Consider the following 22,270-nt stretch of genomic DNA (forward strand, 5'->3'; position numbering starts at 1 on the left):
CACTCAAACTTTTCTATTACTTCTTTGACGAGAGTGCTGAGTTCAGTATGTTCTCATACCAATCAAAATTGTGCAAACTTTGCCAACTCTTAAGTTCTGACAGCAAGATTATAGTTTTTAACTTTAATAATGTTTAATCTCACATTGGTAGTAATAATGTGCCGCAAAGTACCAGAACATTATCTTTCATTCAAACATTGTTTGCAAAAAAGGAAATAACTTTATACCTGCCATTTGACGAGGTGGTGGAAGATTGGAAAGCATACGAACACCATCTGTGGCAAAATTTCCATGCCTTCCGTGTTAGATGTGGAGATAGGTCATGCACTGCTTTTTTTAAGGGTTTCTCCAGCCTTGTATCAGGTATTGTGGCAGTTGGCCCCTTTAGGGAACCTTCGTCATTTTTGTTTGATACTTTATATTTGTTGCTGCCCTCCTACAATTGCCACTGCACCAATGTCAGTTAGGGTTAAATTCTACCAGCACAAGAAGCAGACCAATCAGTCTTACTGTGCCTGGGCCTACAACCCACCATGGCCTTAGTCACAAGTGCCAGTTTGTCATGGCCAAGTCAAAAGAATCATATGCAAATGCCATGGTTCACAATGTTATCATCCGTCCTGTCCCAGATAAGGAAGTCTACAGTCATATGAGGTCTCTTACAACAATGGTTTGCAGTTGTAAGCCTGGTGTGACATCATGGTGATATAGGGTGACCTGGCAGTGTCCACTGTGTGCAGGGAGGGCGACGTAGCAGCTGTGCAAGCTGGCCAATCTGGTTGCTTTTGCATAGCTTGTAAACAGTATTCGAGCCACTGCTCACTGTTGCCACTGTGTGCATCTTGTTACTCCCAATATGACACATCAGAATGTCCCCAGCACTGGACCGCCTGTCGTAAGTGTTGAAAAAAGGGCCACATTGCAGTAATCTGCCACTCAACTGCACAGGTTGCAACATCAGAGAGCAAGGATATGGATATCCAGAATGTGTTGTCATCAGAGCTGTTTCCTGATCAGGATTCCAACAAGCTTTTTATCAAGGTTTTGGTTTGCTCATGACTGCTATACCTACATGTAGGCACCGGCATGATGATTTCGGTGCTTAATGCCCAAACATATTCAGACCTTGGCTGTCTGCCTCAGTTGCCAGTAAACAGGTACCTCTGAGGGTACAGTAAACAGTAAATCTCCTTGCTTGGCCAATTTGCAGTTGAAGTTAACCTATTAATCAGTGACTTGGCCTATTACCTTTTTTGTCATCTATAATGTTAGTTTACCAAACCATTTTGGATTTGCTGCCTTTCAAGCATTTGGCCTTACAGTCATGGGCTTCGTAGAGTTGGTATCTGCCAAAGCCCCCTATCAATCATTGAAAATTCTGTGCTCAGATTTTAAGATATCATTGTGGAAGGCCTAGGGTGTGCTACAAACTTTCAAGCTCACATAACCTTGAACCAGTCAGCTCATCCTAGATTTTATTGTGCTAGGTAGATCCCTATAGCCCTGTGCTCCTAAGTCATGGCAGATCGCGATAGGCTTGCCTCTCTATGGGTTGGAGTTCCCATTTCCTCTAGTGAATGGGCCAGACCCCTTGCCCCCGTGAAGAAACCCACTGGTCAAATGTGACTGCAGTGATGTTAAGGTCACTGTGAATTCACAGTTCATGGTCAACATACACCCATTGCCATGTTGGGATGAACTGTTCACAAGCTTAGTTGGGGGTCAATTCTTCTCCAAAGTGGATCTTTCTGAAGCATATCACCAGTGAGGAGTCCAAACATATCATGGTTCTTAACATGCCTTTTGGCGTGTATCAGTACCAAGTCCAAATTTGCCCAATTACATCTTGAGTGTCTTTACCACACCATCTTGTGACAGGGCTTCTGATCCATGGAGAGTCTTGTCAGGGCGGTTACGAACCTGCCGCAACTCTTTTTGTTACAAGAACTGCAGGCTTCCATCGGTAAAATTGCCAATTACCACTGGTTCATTCCCAGGACATCCACCGTTACACATCCTGTATATCTCCTTCTCCGCAAGGATGCTTCCTTTGTCTGGTCTCCAGTGTGCGACAAGGCCTTCACCATACTGCAGGAACACCCCAGGTCAGCACTGTGGCTAGGTGCTTTTGATCCTGACAAACAACTACTTTTGGCTGCAGATGCCTCACAGTATGCTGTGTGGACAGTCCTTGCCAAATGGAATGCAGATGGCTCAGAGCAGCCACTGATGTTTGTATTCTAAACTCTCAGTCTAATACACATCCACAACTGCTTTCATGGTTGGCATCGAATTCCAACTAATTGTGGACCACAAGCCATAAGTTTTGTTATTTAGTCAATCCACCCAGATTCCCAATAAGGTGGCCCATGGGTTGGCGTGTGTTTTCATTTGGACATCGCCTCCCAACAAGCGGTAGATATGTTTCCAGTCAATAGTGGCAGAGTCACAAAGGTAACAGCGTCTGACCCCTTCCTCAAGCAGGTAGTCCACTTCACCCATTAGAGTTGACACAGACGCTGAAAAGACGAGCCTATCCTTGGCTCAAGATGGTGCAGTTTGGACAAAATATGTCATTCCTGTGGTTCCTGTGGGAGAGAAACAGTATCTTACCACTCTTGTTGATTTGTCCTTGCTGGTGCAGCCTGAGAAAGAGAAAGACACACTCTGATGGGGAATTAGTAAAACTTAATCCCTCAGCAGGCCAGGCCAATGTGTGGTTGGCCTGTGATGAGTTGTTGACCCAGTCCACGGATGAGCCGGTTGTGGGAGTGTCCCGCATTCTCGCAGAAATTCTTGGCGATGGTGCGAAACCTGTCTTGGAGAGGCAGGATCCCAGTGTCCTTGTGGAGTTGGTGCGTCGAGAAGCACTTCAGAAGATGCATAGCAGTCTTCAGGCATGGTTCTGTATCCGCTGCAGAGTCACAATGTGAGCATCTGCGGCTTTCCCCCAGACCACGGCCGCATACTCTAACAGTGGGCGGACCAAAGTTAGGTGTAGCATGATGCTGTGTTGCGATGGCAATGATGACTGCGGGTTTAGCAGCGGATACAGGGTGTGAAGGCATACTATTGTTCTCCATTTCACATCACAGATGTGATGCTTCCAGGTGAGCCTGTGGTGTACATCTACATCTACATGATTACTCTGCAATTCACATTTAAGTGCTTGGCAGAGGGTTCATCGAACTACAATCATACTATCTCTCTACCATTCCACTCCCGAACAGCGCACAGGAAAGACGAACACCTAAACCTTTCTGTTCGAGCTCTGATTTCTCTTATTTTATTTTGATGATCATTCCTACCCATGTAGGCTGGGCTCAACAAAATATTTTCACATTCAGAAGAGAAAGTTGGTGACTGAAATTTCGTAAATAGATTTGCCACGATGAAAAACGTCTTTGCTTTAATGACTTCCATCCCAACTTGTGTATAATATCTGACACACTCTCTCCCCTATTACATGATAATACAAAACGAGCTGCCTTTTTTGCACCCTTTCGATGTCCTCCGTCAATCCCACCTGGTAAGGATCCCACACCGTGCAGCAGTATTCTAACAGAGGGCGAACGAGTGTAGTGTAAGCTGTCTCTTTAGTGGACTTGTTGCATCTTCTAAGTGTCCTGCCAATGAAACGCAACCTTTGGCTTGCCTTCCCCACAGTATTATCTATGTGGTCTTTCCAACTGAAGTTGTTTGTAATTTTAACACCCAGGTACTTAGTTGAATTGACAGCCTTGAGAATTGTACTATTTATCGAGTAATGGAATTCCAACGGATTTCTTTTGGAACTCATGTGGATCACCTCACACTTTTCGTTATTTAGCGTCAACTGCCACCTGCCACACCATACAGCAATCTTTTTTAAATCGCTTTGCAACTGATACTGGTCTTCGGATGACCTTACTAGACGGTAAATTACAGCATCATCTGCGAACAACCTAAGAGAACTGCTCAGATTGACACCCAGGTCATTTATATAGATCAGGAACAGCAGAGGTCCCAGGACGCTTCCCTGCGGAACACCTGATATCACTTCAGTTTTACTCGATGATTTGCCGTCTATTACTACGAACTGCGACCTTCCTGACAGGAAATCACGAATCCAGTCACACAACTGAGACGATACCTCATAGGCCCGCAGCCTGATTAGAAGTCACTTGTGAGGAACGGTATCAAAAGCTTTCCGGAAATCTAGAAATATAGAATCAACTTGAGATCCCCTGTCGATAGCGGCCATTACTTTGTGCGAATAAAGAGCTAGCTGTGTTGCACAAGAACGATGTTTTCTGAAACCATGCTGATTACGTATCAGTAGGTCATTCCCTTCGAGGTGATTCATAATGTTTGAATACAGTATATACTCCAAAACCCTACTGCAGACCGACGTCAATGATATAGGTCTGTAGTTCGATGGATTACTCCTACTACCCTTCTTAAACACTGATGCGATTTGCGCAATTTTCCAATCTGTAAGTACAGATCTATCGGTGAGCAAGCAGTTGTATATGATTGCTAAGTAGGGAGCTATTGTATCAGCGTAATCTGAAAGGAACCTAATCGGTATACAATCTGGACCTGGAGAGTTGCCCGTATCAAGCAATTTGAGTTGCTTCGCAACCCCTAAGGTATCTACTTCTAAGAAACTCATGCTAGCAGCTGTTCATGTTTCAAATTCTGGAATATTCCATTCGTCTTCCCTGGTAAAGGAATTTCGGAAAACTGCGTTCAATAACTCCGCTTTAGCTGCACAGCCATCGGTAACAGTACCATCGGCACTGCGCAGTGGAGGTATTGACTGCATCTTGCCGCTTGTGTACTTTACACAATTTCTTCGGATTTTCTACCAAATTTTGAGACAATGTTTCATTGTGGACCCTATTGAAGGCATCTCGCATTGAAGTCCATGCCAAATTTCGCGCATCTGTAAATTTTATCCAATCTTCGGGATTTCGCGTTCTTCTGAACTTTGCATGCTTTTTCCGTTGCCTCTGCAACAGCGTTCAGACCTTTTTTGTGTACCATGGGGGATCAGTTCCATCTCTTACCAATTTATGAGGTATGAATCTCTCAATTGCTGTTGCTACTATATCTTTGAATTTGAGCCACAGCTCGTCTACATTTGCACAGTCAGTTCAGAAGGAATGGAGATTGTCTCTTATGAAGGCTTCTAGTGACACCTTATCTGCTTTTTTAAGTAAAATTATTTTGCGTTTGTTTCTGGTGGATGTGGAAGAAACAGTATTGAGCCTAGCTACAACAACCTTGTGATCACTAATCCCTGTTTCAGTCATGATGCTCTCTATTAGCTCTGGATTGTTTGTGGCTAAGAGGTAAGTGTGTTTTCACAACCATTTACAATTCGCGTGGTTTCGTGGACTAACTGCTCGAAATAATTTTTGGAGAAAGCATTTAGGACAATCTCGGAAGCTGTTTTCTGCCTACCACTGGTTTTGAACAAGTATTTTCGCCAACATATTGAGGGAAGGTTGAAGTCTCCATCAACTATAACCATATGAGTGGGGTATTTATTTGTTACAAGACTCAAGTTTTCTCTGAACTGTTCAGCAACTATATCATCGGAGTCTGGGGGTCGGTAGAAGGAGCCAATTATTAACTTAGTTCGGGTGTTAAGTATAACCTCCACCCATACCAATTCGCACGGAGTATCTACTTCGACTTCACTACAAGATAAACCACTACTGACAGACACAAACACTCCACCACCAATTCTGCCTAATCTATCTTTCCTGAACACCATCTGAGACTTCGTAAAAATTTCTGCAGAACTTATTTCAGGCTTTAGCCAGCTTTCTGTACCTATAACGATTTCAGCTTCTGTGCTTTCTATTAGCGCTTGAAGCTCAGGGACTTTCCCAGCACAACTACAACAATGTACAACTACAATTCTGACTGTTCCTTGATCCAAGCACGTCCTGTATTTGCCATGCACCGTTTGAGATTGCAGCCCACCCTGTACTTTCCTGAGGCCTTCTAACCTAAAAAACCGCCCAGTCCATGCCACACAGCCTCCGCTACCCGTGTAGCCACCAGCTGAGTGTAGTGAACTCCTGACCTATTCAGTGGAACCCGAAACCCCACAACCTATGGCGCAAGTCAAGGAATCTGGTATTTCGCTGTCCCACTCCATGGGATAGGTTCTCCCAAGATTTCGACTGGTGTAAGCCCTGGCAGCAGAAGTCTTTGGGTGAAGACAACTGCCTGGCTCTTCGTGGCATTGAATTTCAGCCGCCATTTTGTTTCCCATGAGCACCCACATTGGAGGCAGTTTCTCAGCACTTGGGCATTCATGCTGCAAGTGAACAGGGCCGTATCATCTGCAGACAGTGGTAGTTCAACTCCTGCCACTTTTGGGGCATCGGCAGTTTACAGGGAGTACAGTGAGGGGCCGAGGACCAACCCCTGTGGCACTCCTGCACGTATCTGCCGGTCTGTGGACGTACCGTCATCAGCACTCACGTGGGAGGGTCGTTCAGACAGGTACGACCGCAGTAGCATCATGTGGGATGTCGGTATCCCTTGTTCGAAAAGTTTGAACTTGAGAACGTCATGCCACACTGTGTCGGACACTCAGGAGACGTCGAGGAACACTGCCCCGAGGTATTCCCTTGTTTCCAGTGCCCTCATCACCTGTTCTATCACCCGCAGAAGCTAGTGGGAAGTGGCATGTTTGTTCTCCTCGAAACCCGAACTGCTCGTCTGGGATGTCGCATCAGTCTTCTCACGTACAGGCTCTCGAAAACCTTCGAGAGGGATGGGAGCAGGCTGAAGGGTTGGTAGCTGGATGTCTGGTGTGGGTCCTTGCTGGATTTCAGAATCACCACAACCTCCACATGTTTCCATGCAGAGGGGATCCAGTAGGGTTAATCTTCTTGTCCTCCAGGCTGTGTTTCTGATCTGCTTTATAACTACTTTGTTTTGTCCCATAGTTTCTTGGTCTTAGATGAGGTCCTCTTCCTCTCCGCAGATGACACAGCTCCCAGGGTGGTTATTCTCAGGCTTTTGTGGTGGGAGGTCTTACAGCTGTTACATGAGGGTCACTGGGGTGTTTTCTGCAGCAAAGTCTTGGCTTGCAGACATATTTACTGGCCCAGCACTGAGCAGGAGCTGGAGCATTTGGTTGTTGCATGTCCCCAATGTGTTAGTCAACAGACAGCTCCGAAGGCTTTGTTCTCCCCATGACCTCCAGCAACCCAGTACTGGGAGAGCATCCGTGTGGATTTTGTGGATCCATTTATGGATGTGTTTTGGCTGATAGTCATTGATGTCTTTTCACATTTACCAGTGTTCTTTAGACACTACCAAAGTCGCTATTCATGCGCTCTCAGAATTTTTTTCTGTGGAAGGTCTCCTGGTTACTCTCGTTTCTGACAATGGGCCTCAATTTCTTTCGTAGGCATTTCACAATTTCTGTGTCTGGTTAGGCTCCCTTCTGTTTCACCCCCAGTCTGATGGGGATGTCGAGCACATGGCACACATCTTTAAGACCCAGACAAAAAAATATTCGCAGGACTTCCCCGCAAGGGAGGCATTAGTTTTTTCTGACGACCTACCAGATGACTCCTATTGGTTCCTGTAACCTTACTGAGCTTCTCCACAGCTGCCAGCCAAGGACAATGCTCCACCTCCACTGTCCAGGGTCCAGCTCACCATTGTATTCCATTGATCAAATTTTCTGCTGGGGTCAGCAGTCTAGACATGTGGGTTTAGTCAGTGCCCACACTGGTTACCAGCAGCCATCATGTTTCAAAATCTTTTGGTGTTCCAGCCTCCTCTTCCACCTGTGTCAGTGCCTCCACCCAATGAGCCTATGACTTCGCAGCCTCTGGCTGCAACTCTGGTGGCCCTCCAACCAGTGCACAGGCTCCTCGCCATTTCAGCGTCACCTGTGCGACGTCAGTCTGTGGCAGAGTTGCCTCCACATTCCACACCACCACCGGACATCGCCAGGAGTCCTGGCTTGGGCTGCCCATCGCTGGACCTGTCGTCTTAAATTCCGATGGGGGGGAGGGGCACTTGTCACACTGGCCTCTTTTGCTTGTATTCTAAGGTCTCCAGCAACTAGGAGTTGCTACCATCTCACTTCTGAAGCCTCTGTGAACATGGATGCTGTCTCCACATTGTAGTTGTCCACACTTTGCCCAAGGAATTAGCAATACTCCAACCCCAAAGGGGCAAGGTGTAGAAGTGACCTGCACAGATTCCACACCTGAATCCAGATGCACAGTTGTAAGGCATGTCGCTGAAGTCTGTAGTCACTAGAAGTGTGAGAGGCTACTGCTTAAGGATGTATTCACAGGCTCTCCTCCTCTGTGCACTCTACCAGCCAGCTGACACCTTATAGAATCAGGCCCAGCCAGCCTCACCTTTAGTTATATATTAACATTTTGACTAGGATTATCGGAATAGTGGTGTAGCCACTCTGTGGCAGGTGTCCTCTTGTACAAGTTATTTATAGATGTAATAAAGTGTTATGTCTGCCATTCTATCTGTGTTCTTGTTGTTAGAACAGCTCTGACTTTATAAACTCGATATATTGAGCATCTCATACTTTTTATACTTGGAAAATTTGTTCAATGTATTACCTTGAACACATTTCTGACTAAGTGTTTTTACAATTATTGTGAGGTATGGCTTGGTGGCTCAGTAAATAAGTGTCTGATAAACATATACAAATCCAGCATGTCAATTTGAATTCAGACCTAGCGTTTTTCTGTCACTTATTACTTTTTGATCTCAAGCAATGACCAGTGTAGATGAAAAATAACAAATTGCACTGTGGTTTGCAGTAGATATTGAATTATAGGTCCTCCTATAAATATCTGGCTATGTTAGTTAGAAGGTTGCCAGAAGGCAAGGGTATACCACTTCCATAAGCACCATACCAAGTGAAGCAGTGTGATGTTCAAACCAAACTTTCGACTGAGGACAGCTTTACTGTTTTACAGCAGTTGTATACGCTCTCTATGAGTTTAGATATAAGTGTTTGCATTTGTTTTTTAGATTTGGTTGTGTTACTAGCAGTCAGTCTTACTGTAATATATTTTTCTATCTGATGTACATTGAGATCATTAAATTCTTTACTTCCTTTCATTTATTTTAATGTGTTCAGCAATATATTTTGAAACCACGTGCCAGTTGCACTAAGTGGATATTAATGTTCTCTTGCTAGCACATGGTTATGTGTAGAGTCATGATTTACAAGACAAGAGAGTTTCTTGATGAAAAAGTTCTGTAGCCAAAGTAGGTTGTAAAGTGCACAAATATGACACCTAAAAAGAATTTTTACACGTTTTATTAAAGCATTGAGGTGGTTACAACTTATTAATCTTTCTTATAAGTCTACAAATCTTATTAGGCATGTTACTTTATTATTAATAGTTACTACCTGCTTCATTAAATTCCCTACACTTTCATGACTGATTTCCATGTAGTGTTTCCTATTTGTTGCGTAGGACTCATTAATATCATAACACTACTCTCTTATTCCAACATTATACAAAAGCAACACAATGAAAATGTTTTGTGAGCTGTGTATGTGCCACAGGATGTTGACTGTCCTCTGAGTTCAGAACATAATCAATAAATCCAGTTATCGCCATTTTATTTGACCATCCTTCCTCAAATCAGTTTTGGGATGGATGTTGTATTATATATTTTGTTGTTGTTTGTTCATTATTATTATTATGGTTTTTTTATTTTTTTTATTTACAGATTTCAGAAACATGTAGATGGTAGTTACTGGTCTTTAATTGCATAATTTATGTTTGCTGTCTTGCTTAAATATTGGCTTTATGTAATATTCCCCAACAAAAGTAGGACATAGTGCAGACCAATCTACAATTTGTTTCTATATCCAGTTAACTTCCATGTAATAGATAAGTTCCCCACGACAAATGGCTTGTAATGTAATGTAATAAATCACATGTCAATCAGGATTAGGTAAGAAAGAAAACGTGCAGTTTCACAAAATCATGAATAATGACTGAGCCACACTGTTCCTAGTGAATTACTGGTCAAACAATAACTAAGATTACCAGTAGCACAAAATATATGAGATGTACAATTCTTTTCTACAAATATTTTAGAACTAATCAAACAATAGAAAATCCAGGAAGGAATGTAACAATACCAGAGAAGGAAAGTTTCTACTCATCACATAGCAGAGATGCTGAGTCATGATAGGCACAACAAAAAGATTCGCGCAATTAAAGCTTTCTGCTATTAAGGCCTTTGTCAGCATTAGACACACACACACACACACACACACACACACACACACACACGCGCGCACACACACACACACACACACACACACACACACACACACGTAAACGCAACTTGCACACACGTCTGCAGTCTCAGAGAGCTGAAACCACACTGTGAACAGCAGCACCAGTGCATGATGGGAGTGGCAACTGGGTGGGGTAAGGAGGAGGCTGGGACGGGGTGGGGGGGTGGGGGGATAGTATGGTGGGAGTGGCGGACAGTGAAGTGTTGCAGTTTAGATGGAGGGCAGGAGAGAAAGTGCAGAGGCGGGAGGGGGTAAGTAGTGGACAGGAGAGAAATAAAAAGAAATTAAAAGACTGGGGGTGGCAGTGAAATGACAGCTGTGTAGTGCCGGAATGGGAACAGGGAGGGAGCTGGATGGGTGAGGCCAGTGAGTAGCGAAGGTTGAGGCCAGGAGGGTTACAGGAACATAGGATGTATTGCAGGGGAGGTTCCCACCTGCGCAATTCAGAAAGGCTGGTGTTGGTGGCAAGGATCCATATGGCACAGGCTGTGAAGTAGTCATTGAGATGAGGGATATCATGTTTGGCAGCGTGTTCAGCAACAGGGTGGTCCACTTGTTTTTTGGCCACAGTTCATTGGTGGCCGTTCATGCGGACAGACAGCTTGTTGGTTGTCATGCCTACATAGAAAGCAGCACAGAGGTTGCAGCTTAGCTTGTAAATCACATGATTGGTTTCACAGATAGCCCTACCTTTGATGGGATAGGTGATGTTAGTGACCGGACTGGAGTAGGTGATGGTAGGAGGATGTATGGGACAGGTCTTGCATCTAGGTCTATTACAGGGGTATGAGCCATGAGGTAAGGGATTGGGAGCAGTGGTTGTGTAAGGATGGACGAGTATATTGTGTAGGTTTGGTGGACGGTGGAATACCACTGTAGGAGGAGTGGGAAGGATTGTGAGCAGGACATTTCTCAATTCAGGGCACTATCCTTCCCACCTTACTGTGGTATTCCACAGCTTACAGCTTCTGTAAAGTTTGGAAGGTAGGAGACAAGATATTGGCAGAAGTAAAGCTGTGAGGAAGGGGTGTGAGTCGTGCTTGGGTAGCTCAGTTGGTAGTGCACTTGCCCGCAAAAGGCGGAGGTCCCGAGTTCGAGTCTCGGTCCAGCACACAGTTTTAATCTGCCAGGAAGTTTCAAGATAAATGATCTTTAACTTCCTGATGGCAGTAGGTGTAAGAAGGATGGTATTAGGTTCGAGTTATTGGCCATTAAATTCAGTAAATTCTGTTAGTGACAGAAAACACAAGGACAATGGCCTGTGGTATGCAGCTAACTTATTTTAGTTAGAGAGACATTACATAGTCCACCAGTATACATTGGTTTTGCCAACACAACTGTTGAAGAGATATGCAAAATGTACAAAACACATTAGGTCACTGAAGGGCTGGCTGTGATTTCAACCAAAATGCTAAAATTTTGCTTTGATTAGATAGCACTCCCTGTAAGTGATTAGACACTTGGTGACTCAAAGTATACTTTCTAAAAGAGTGAAATATGCACTAGTAATATTATTTACATAATGGGGATAAACAGGTGACCTTTAATTATAGACCTCTCACACTCAAAAATTTTTGAGAAGGAGGCTTATAACAGAATATTAAACCACCTTTCAACCAATACTTATTTCCAATTTTGTAAATGATAACCTGCAGAACAAGCAATATATGATCTGATAAATTTGTTTATGGTAGTATTAAAGAAACCTGTAGTCATTTTGTGTGACCCTGTCAAGACCTTCGATTCCATGATGGCATTCCCTTGCATGGGTGCAGTATATTTTTACTGCTGAAAACTTAGGGTCATGTAAATAAATGATACCGTGGGAATAAAGATAAATTTTGAGAGCAGAAACATTAAATATTGTGTTTCATGAAGTTGAATATAAAGATGATTTATCAGCATTGAAGGACTTCCCAAAAGCTGTGATGTATGAAGTATACTGATAAATGGTACAAATATATCCATTCTGCATTTCTGTGAAAGCAGAACTAACACAGTGTCAAAGGGATCACTGTTCCCTTCTGGTGCTGTGAGGGTTGTAAACGAACTCCATGCTGGACCCTTCACTCATGTCACAATAAGAAAACAACGAGCAGCAAGCAATACATAGTATTTGGTAATGGCTGATGCGCAATTGCCTGCTGTGGATGGCTAAATAGTAGTATCATAAATGAATTAGTGCAGGCCCAACCTCTACCAACATTTGGTGCAACCACAGGTTAAAACACCCGCCACCTAAAACTGTCACATTATAAGTGTCCACATTATACCAAGTTTTGGACTTTAGCAGACAGGTAAATAAACAAGTTTCTTTGTTCTAACATGTTAGGTCCCATGGCCAAGTTCTAATTTGCATTATGCAGTATTAATTTTATACACACCATTCTACCACATTCATCCTACATGGCACTGTGGCATTGAGCACACTGATGTGTTATTAGTTCATGCATCTTTTATTTTGTAATTGCATTCTTACACACATTATCTTTCCAAATTGGGCTTTGCCAGATGCTGTGCAATATCAGTAACCAAAAATTGTGTTAATTTTTTTATATTTATAAGCAGAAGTAAAGTTGTTTCAAATTATCTTGGACAAAATTGTTCATCTGGATACATCATCATCATCTTGGACAGTTTCCAGCCACTGGCTGGGTCTGTCGGGAACACAAGCCTCTCCATCGTGTTCTGTCTTTCCACCATTCCCCCTCTTCCACCTTCATCCAGTTCTCTCCTCTTCTCGTCACACATTCCTTCACTCCCTTCACCCATCTATCTCTTGGTCTTCCTCTGGGCCTCTTCCCCTCCAGTTGCAGATCAAACATCCTCTTTGGAATTCTTCCCTCATCCATTCTCTTCATGTGTCCATACCACTGCAGTCTTGATTTTTCTATCCTGTCCTGTACTGGTTCATCCTTTAGTCTTTCCCTCACATACACATTTCGCAATCTGTCTCGTCTTGTTACACTCAACCTGCTCCTCTGGAACTTCATTTCACTAGCCTGTATTCTACTTTTGTCGCTTTTGTGCATTACCCATGTCTCACTTCCGTATGCCAATATGGGTACAAAGTAGGTTCGGTATATAATTCCCTTGGATTTCTGTGGCACTTCCTTGCTCCAAATAAGCCCCCTAATGCATTTGTAGAACTGCCCTGCTTTTCTGCACCTTTCATTTATTTCCATTGCGTTTCCCCCCTTACTTTCAATCATGCTTCCCAGGTACTTGAAGTTCTCTACCACTTGTAGTTTTTCCCCTCCACAAGTTATTTCCACATTTGGCCTATTCTTCTTCCTTGTTGTGACATCTGGATACAGTTCACTATAAAATAGCATCCAAGAGGTACTTTTGTGTTTCCACATATGGAGACAGAATTCGAATCATTATTTGCATTTATTATAATACACGAATTTTTCTGGTCCCTACTAAGCTATTCTCTTACTTTGTTTCTGAGTACCTGGACATTTATTATTTCCTGATTTTGGTGCCTACCATCAACCTGCAACAGAATATAAAGCCAGATTCTGGATACAGGGCAAGGAGCCACAGGGTACATAAAAATTATTTTTGCTTCCAGTATTGTGGGTATAAGTATCACAGTTCCTTGTAAATTCACTTTTATCATAAACTTTGAATGAAATCAAGGAGTAAATGTGTTGAAACATGGTTTTACAGTAACAAAGCCAAGATTATCTAAAATTAATTTCCATGATTATCAGTGTTAATGGATTTTACAGAAGTAGCATGTAGTAGCTGCTTCTGCCAATTAGTATATAACTGTATTCATTCCACACCCTTGGAGGCTTTCATTTATTATGGGGCATATGGAGAATAATGTGAAAATGAATGAAGGGCCTCTGAAAGATGTTTATTTATTGGTTTCACACAATATTAAGAGTATGCTGCTGTAGAATACTTGTAAATACTTTTTAGACAATAGCTGCACTGCTCAAGATATTTAAGCCATAAGATATTATTTTGTGAAAGTATACAAAGTACCTACTCTATCCTGTATGAGATGAACACAGTGAAAGAAATTTATAGCAGCAAAGCAAGGGGAACTGGGCTTTTTGATTAACTTATCCTTGTGCTAGTGTTACCTCAATTTATTATCCATCGGTATGTCCAAGAGTTTCACATATGATGCTTGATTTAGTGTGTGTATACAATGACCATTTTTCTCTCTCACTCTCTCTCTCTCTCTCTCTCTCTCTCTCTCTCCCCCTCTATTTTCACATATAAGCAATTTTTATTAATTTGGAAATACATAATGTTAGTTTTTGTAAGCTAAAATTGAAGCTGTTTACTATGAACTAGTTCTTAGCCTATTCCAATATTCTCTCTGGAATTGATATATTTATGTAAGCAGTATACTTATACAATCAGCAAACACCACAGTTTTTGGAAAGTCCTCCAGTGTCTGATACGTCATTTCTATATCTGACTTTATGAAACACAGTATTTAATGTTTCTACTCTCAAAATTCACCTGTATTCCCATAGTATCATTTATATTCTGTAGTAAAAATATGCTGCACCCATGCAAGGGGATGCTAGCACAGAATCGAAGATCTTCATAAGGCCTTATAAAATGGTTTCATGTTCCTTTAGTTCTACCATAAATGAATTTATGAAAGCATATGTTGCCTGTTCTGTAGACAATCATTTACAAAAATGAAAATGAGTATTTGTTGAAAAGCTATTGTCTGAAAAGCGATTTAATATTCTGTTATAAGTTTCCTTATCAAGAGGCATTACAACATGTCCTTGGTACTCACCACCTATCAGGACTTAATACACGTTAATTTCTTTGGTCTCAGTATTTCTCTTCAGCAACTACTCCTTCTTCACCCACTTTTAGTTTTCTATATCTTTCATTTTCCATTTTCTGAACAGTACATATTTTTTTTGCCCTCCAAACCCCCCACCCCACCCCCCCCCCCCCACCCCCCACCCCCCACCCCCCGCACGCACGCACACACACATACACACACACACACACACACACACACACACACACACACACACGCCCACGTCTACCAAATACAATGCAGTATTATTAACTTGTACATGACATTTTGCCAATAATCTCTGTCTTGTGTCTTCTGTCCACCTTTACGTTCTCAGGTTTTCAGAAATCCACTGCTGCCTCCAACAATCAGTCTTTCCTTCTCATTGTGTCCGATAAGACTCCCCTTACATGGGTTTCTGAGTGACCTTTTGAAACTCTCCCAATCAACCCTCCTGCTAGAAAAAGAACCACTGGCTCTAAAAGCTTGCAGATTTCAATAACTTTATATGTGATTTCTCCTGCCACCGCTTTGTTAGTAAATTTTTTGTAAATCCAATTACAAAAGAGAGAGAGAGAGGGAGGGAGGAGAGAGAGAGAAAATGCAGTCTTGAGTGAAAACACAGGATCATGAGAAATGAAACTGGACAACGAGAAACATGACTTGCTTCAGAATGGGATTCTTATTGATTTGATTTGATTTGATTTTGACAGGGAGGCTAAAACAGCTTAGGTCTAACCCGCTACTGTCTGCACTGAAACTGAGTTTATTGTGCGGTATTGCTCCCTGTATATCTAGTAAAGCCAACCAATGCCCTTAAATAGAAGTCCCTTTACCAGTTTTTTGTTAGACACAATTTCTTCAGATCTAGTTGTCCCAAAGATTCTGTCTCTTTTGCTCTCCAGTGCCATGCATTCAAAGTTTAGGTGTAATGCAGTTTCTTCACCCTCATCACAGGTCCTACATTTAAGGTCTTCTTCCATTATATCCATTGTGTGTAGGTGTTTTTTGAAATTCCCATGGCCAGTCATCAGTGCAGTCATGAGTTTGATCTCTTTTCTATTCAATCCCAGGATTACAGAGTTTCTTTTAAAACATGGCTTGGGCATCATTACCATACCATGTTTTTGTTTGGACCTTGGTCCTGTATTCTACGTGCTGTTTTCTAAGCCAGTTCCATAGTTGTAGTTTGTTCATAGCCTTGGTGATTGTCAGGACAGGTTCCGATCCAATAAATGGAGCCATTTGCCCCCATCCTGGCCGATCTGTGGGCTTGTTCATTGCCACAGATCCATGAGTGGCCAGGGACCGACACTAGGTTTACCCTATCGCTTCCCCCTATCTCCACCAGAGCTCTGTGGCATTCTGCAACGGTCTTAGATCTCATTGCAGGAGCTGCCAGTGATTTCAGGGGTGCCTGGCTGTCTGAATAGATGTAGATGCTACAGGCCTTGTAGCACCTATGCATATTCTCCTCCACACATGCCCTGATTGCAATAATTCCCACTTGGAATACCGAGACCAGTTTTCGTAAAGAGATGATGCCCTCCAGTCTTGGCTGAACCCCATACACCCCTGCCCCAATGCCTTGGTCTGATTTCGAACCATCGGTGAACCAAACAATGTCCCCTGTACGGCATCAAACTGTATTTTCGCACTGCTCCCTGCTTCCAGTTATTATATTGTAAGACTTGTTGAAGCAGTTGGGAGTTATTATATATTTGAATGGCATTTCCCCAGCCATTCCTATATTTACCTCACTCACTATCTTAGTGTGTGATTGTGGATATCCTTATGAGATCCAGTTTTTACTAATTTTAGGTCTGTATGCCCCAGCAGAGCAGATGCTCTTAGTGTGAGGGGCCTATGTTAGTTTCTCATCTGAGGTTGCCGCTAGATGTTTCACTGTCTGCTTCACAGGTAGAATTTGATTGAAGATCTTTAGCTTCCAACTTGAGTGTTGGATATGCATCTTCGTGAATGGCACCACAACAGTCTTCATAGGATTAACCCTTAGATCCTGTTTAATGCACCAGTCTTGCACAATGTACAATCCTCTTTGTGCCATATTTCTAACTGTGTCAGTAAATTTGACAAGTAATACTCTGACAAGGTCATTGCGTATCCTTGGCAAATGCATTGTCTGGAATTTAGTTCCTCAATGAGTTCATTCACCACTAGATTCCACAGTAAAGGGGACAGAACTTCACCTTGTGGGCAACCTCTAGTGGTGTTAATTACCATCTTTTCATTCATCACAATAGCCTCTACCTTCCTTCCACTAAACATGGCCCTGGTCCACCTACATATAGTGGTCCACAGGTCATGCACCTCTGCTGCCCTTACCCTGGAATTGAAGGTCGTGTTGCTGAAGGCCCCTTCAATATCTAGGAAGATGCAGAGGGCTATTTCTTGGAAGTGAAATGCTTCCTCCACCCTCCCAATGAGTTGATGGAGAGCTATCTCACATGATTTACCTGGCTGATATGTGTGTTGGTTTGAATGTAGAGGGGCCTCCTCTCCTCAATATATACATTAACCAGTTTTTCCAATGTTTTGAGAATGGAGGAGGACAGACTGTTTTATTGGTCTCATATCCTTGGCCTTGGTATGATCAGTTCTCCCTGGCTTTGAAATTAAGACAACCTTCACTACCCTCCAAGCATTGGGAATGATTCCTACTGCTAGACAAACCCTGAATAATATGCATAGCACTCTTATGAGATTCTCTCCTGTCTGTTCCAGGAGAGCCAGAAAGATTGCATCTGGGCCAGGTGACTTGAACAGTTGGTATGTTCCCACTGCCCATTGGATTATATTGAAGCCCACACACTCCTTGGCGGATTCCCAGTCCTCTCTTCGAGTACCTGAGAACCATTGTCTCTCTGGGATCAATTCCGGTCTGTGTTGTTCGGCAGAGCATATTGAGGAACGTGAGTTTTGAGGAGCAGTTCCAGTATCTCATGTGCTGTCTTATTCCCTATCCTCCTTCCTCAACATACCTCCTGGATTGGTTGGTACTCTAGTGAGGATTCTATGAAGTCTGGCCTGAGCAGCCATGCTCTCCACTTCCTCACAGAATGCCTTCCAGGATGCCTCCATTGCTTGTCTAATTACAAAGTTATAGTTGACAAGGGCCTCACAATATTTTGTCCATTGTCACTTATGTCTCGCAAGGTTAAACAGTCTTAGTACCTGCTTTCTTTGTGTTTCCAAGTTGTTATTCCACCAAAGCACACTCCTATTTGTGCACTTCTTGGTTATTGTGCAGTTGTCCTGAGATAAGATCACTATGGCACTATGGCTGCTACTTCCTCAAACTCTACTGGATTCCTTATCGAGGTTTTAATTTCCAATAAGCTTAAGTCAAGGTCCTTCCTATATGTCTCCCAGTCTGTTTTCCTGGGATTCCGATAGGTCATGGTCTGTCTGATTCCCATTTCAACCTTCAGTTTAATGTACATGTGGTCTGATGAGGATGATGCCACATGCCATTGTTTGACTTAGCTGCCCATCATTATGGAACCAAAAGTTATGTCAATTACTTCTTCCTTTCTGCTATTCCTGAATGCAGGTTCATTGCCCCAATTCAGGACTTCCAAGATGTTAGCTAGAAGAAATTCAAGGAGGTACTCACCTCTACTGTTGGTGTCCTCGCTGCCCCATACTAGGTTGTGGGCAGTGGCATCACATCCCACCAAAAGTTGGTCACCTTGCTAATGGCAAGCTTCTACCAGTCTCCTCACCTCTAAAGGAGGAGAAGAGCTGTCTTTGTAAGGAAAGTATGCTGAGGGCAAAACAATTTCCGTCATGGTACTTCCTCACATTGCTGCATTCTGATGGTCACTAGGTCCCTAGAGCAGAAATCCACCATTGGCAAGAAAGAAATTCCATTTCCTACATAGATGCATGTTCTGGAGTTACTTAGACTTCTAGCATACATTAGCTTACTTCCAATGCCACTGAGGCCTGATACGCCCCCTTTATATAAGAAGGATTCTTGTATCAGGGCCCCATCCACTTCCTGCATCCCCAGGCAGCGGCTCAGGGCAGCAGAGGCCCCTTTACTGTGCTGCAGATTATTCTGCAGCATCTCCAGTCTCTGTCTTGCTGCCGTCATTGTCTTTGAGGTCTTCGATAACCCTGACGGTGACCTGTGAGAACCCTAAAAACAATTTCAGGCCTTGCTCTCATATCGCTTTCAGGGACTTCTCTCCAACCTCCACCACCAGGGTTCGTCCTTCCAGTACAATCTTCTGGTTGATCACTCTCCAGTCTTCTGTTGAGACTTTTGGGTTCTGGACCCCTGTCTTCTTGAACAAGTCTTAGGGGAGACATCCTTAAGGATCTTCGGTACACATATTGATACCTCTGCAGCCTTAAGAAGCTCCACTGCCATCTTGACCTGCAGCTTTGCATCTTCCCATGGGGATGTCATGGGCACCTTGTCTTTACGCCATTCCACTGTGTTCACCCTCTCACAGACAAAAATGAGGGCACCACGATCTAGATAAACCCTCCTGAAGTTCGGTCCTGGACAAGTGTCTTCCCCCCCCCCCCCCCCCCCCCCCCCCGCCTCCCCCAATCTTTTCAAAGAGGGTCATCTGTATGAGTTCCTCCTGCTGTGAGGTGATGGCTACCTGTGTGTGGACAGCCTTCTTGGATAACTGCCATCTTAAAAACCGAGACTGCAGTACTATAGGTCTGTTTCCCTATTTCTTGCCTTGATTTTTTCTGGGCTTGCTTATTCAGGGAGGAGGGAATCTTAGATTCCTCTCTTAACCTCTTGCTGCTTGTCTTCAATGTTGTGGGGGTCTGCATATCCCCTTCAACCTGAGACAGTTTTTTCTAGGGGGTCTAAGGTTCAAGCCCTTCTAATTCCCACCACTTGTCTTTAGGAAGCCATTCTTTCCCTTCCTTTTGTCTCTGTTCCCCGAGTAGTTCCCTCCTCTGGGCCCCAGACAAGGCATTAATCTTGATGTGGCCCAACTTCTCATTACAGTTCCCATTTCTGGCTCAGGTCTAGACCCTGATTCAGTAGTGGGAATGCCTTCCACTGGTCCTGACCCTGATATTTGGGTGTCTGAGGTCTCAGTTTGCCCCTCAGTTTGTTTTAATTTATTTTCTTTAGCCGTGTCCATCTTGGTCCCATGAGATTTGGTGACCTAGACAGTCCACACCATGAATACCCTGCGCAGTGTAAGGCTACTTAATCAGGGAGGTCGCCCAGTATCCCTGAGGCTCCGTTTGTGACACATCTTCCCATGTACCATGCACCCCTCAAAATGGATCCGCATCATATCTTGGGTTGGGAAAGGGAATTGGGTAAGGACTAGGAGTGGATAGGGAAGATGGGACATTGTGGGACAACCTTAGTCTGATCCATCAGCTGAGGCCTTTCCAGCAGTAGGCCCTCTACCTTTGGCATAGCCCTCATCTTCATGCAGATATGCAAGCCTTTCCACCCGAACGGACAGTGCTTCGTCAAGGTGGTGTCCTCTGGAGAGGTGGATTCTTATTAGCGAAACAGAATTACTCAAAGTATTATAAAGCATGAAACAATTCATATAATGATGTCTTTGTCACTGCTGGCAGACAGTTTGTCAGATAGAGTATATCTGTGTGCATCTGCAAAAAAATTGGGATTTGGCAAATCACTCCCATTACCTGCTTACCATATAATACAAAAACTGAACTGACAATTCAGAATGTCTTCAGCAAAGCAGGTCATTACCAATTAGTAAATTAATAAATATATGAAGGCACTGACGTATGAAATGGATGATTGCAGTTGTATTATCGTATTGCAAAGTAAAAGAACTATTGTGATGTACATGATTTTTGTCTACTTTGTGAAATCTAATATTGACCCACAATCATTATTCTTATATTCTTCATTGTAATTTGATGGGACTGTTAGTTATTTTCATGGAATGCGTTATTTTTATTAAGTTCTACATTTGTTTGCTTTTGCTTCAGCCTCCAAGAGCTTTCAGACTTTATTGCGGAAGCTAATAAAGTCTTATTGACACCAGTGGATTATGATGTGCTTCCTAAAATCATGATCTACTTAAATCAAGTGAAAGAGCGAAGTTTGACTACTGACCAAATGTTTGATCCTATAAAGGAAACGATAAATCTGTTGAAGACATATGATGTTGAATTTTCAGATGAAGTACACCAGCAACTGCAGGTGAGTGTTAATGTAAACACCTCATATTAGTCCCTTCTCATTTTAATCCCTCAATCCTTTCTTCTCGTGAATAGTGCCTTTTTAACTCGACAAGTGTCACTTACTTATGTATTAACTTGTCTTTACAGCAACCAAACAATGGAAAATCCAGGATGGAATGTAACAATATTACGAGAAGGAAAGTTGCTACTCACCATATAGCAGAGATGCTGAGTTGCAGATAGGCACAACAAAAAGACTTTCACACTTAAAGCTTTCGCCCAATGGCCTTCGTCAACAACACACACACACACACACACACACACACACACACACACACACGTGTGCGCATGCAAACACAACTCACACACACGACTGCAGTCTCAGGCAGTGTGGTTCCAGTAACCTGAGACTGCAGTCATGTGTGTGAGTTGCTTTTCCATGAGTGTGTGTTGTGCGTATATGTGTCTATTGTTGACAAAGGCCATTGGCTGAAAGCTTTTAAGTGTGAAAGTCTTATTGTTGTGCCTCTCTGCGACTCAGCATCTCCGCTATATGGTGAGTAGCAACTTTCCTTCTCATTATATTGTCTTTACAGTAAAATTGTTTTAAAAGTAAATAGAAATGAGAAAAGAGAGAAAAAAGAATATGATTAAAACAATGAATGTGGTAACACTTCAGAAGGCTTGTAGCTATTTGGAAAGTTTTAATGGGAATTGGGCAAGTGTACCACAGAGGCAAATGAGGCACTAAAAAGAAGCTTATTATCACTTTCTGGTTGTATACATGGAAGAAGCCTGGAGATACTAGAAGGTATCAGATTATATAATGGTAAAACAGAGATTTAGAAACCAGGTTTTAAATTGTAAGACATTTTCAGGGGCAGATGTGGACTCTGACCACAATCAAACTGCAAAAAGGTGGGAATTTAAGGAGCTGGGACCTGGAAAACTGACTAAACCAGAGGTTGTACAGTGTTTCAAGAAGAGCA

At 42.9% G+C, this 22,270-nt stretch overlaps 1 protein-coding gene across 1 annotated transcript in view; it reads left to right on the forward strand.

Moving 5' to 3' along the window:
- LOC124803208 (dynein beta chain, ciliary-like) overlaps positions 1-22,270 on the forward strand; it is a 586,091-nt gene that overhangs the window by 57,844 nt on the left and 505,977 nt on the right. The window contains exon 6 of the mRNA XM_047264389.1: positions 21,087-21,300. Within this exon, the coding sequence (XP_047120345.1) occupies positions 21,087-21,300 (214 nt within the window). The remainder of the gene's footprint in view (positions 1-21,086; positions 21,301-22,270) is intronic.

The sequence above is a fragment of the Schistocerca piceifrons genome, chromosome 6, assembly GCF_021461385.2.
Source record: "Schistocerca piceifrons isolate TAMUIC-IGC-003096 chromosome 6, iqSchPice1.1, whole genome shotgun sequence".
NCBI lineage: Eukaryota > Metazoa > Arthropoda > Insecta > Orthoptera > Acrididae > Schistocerca > Schistocerca piceifrons.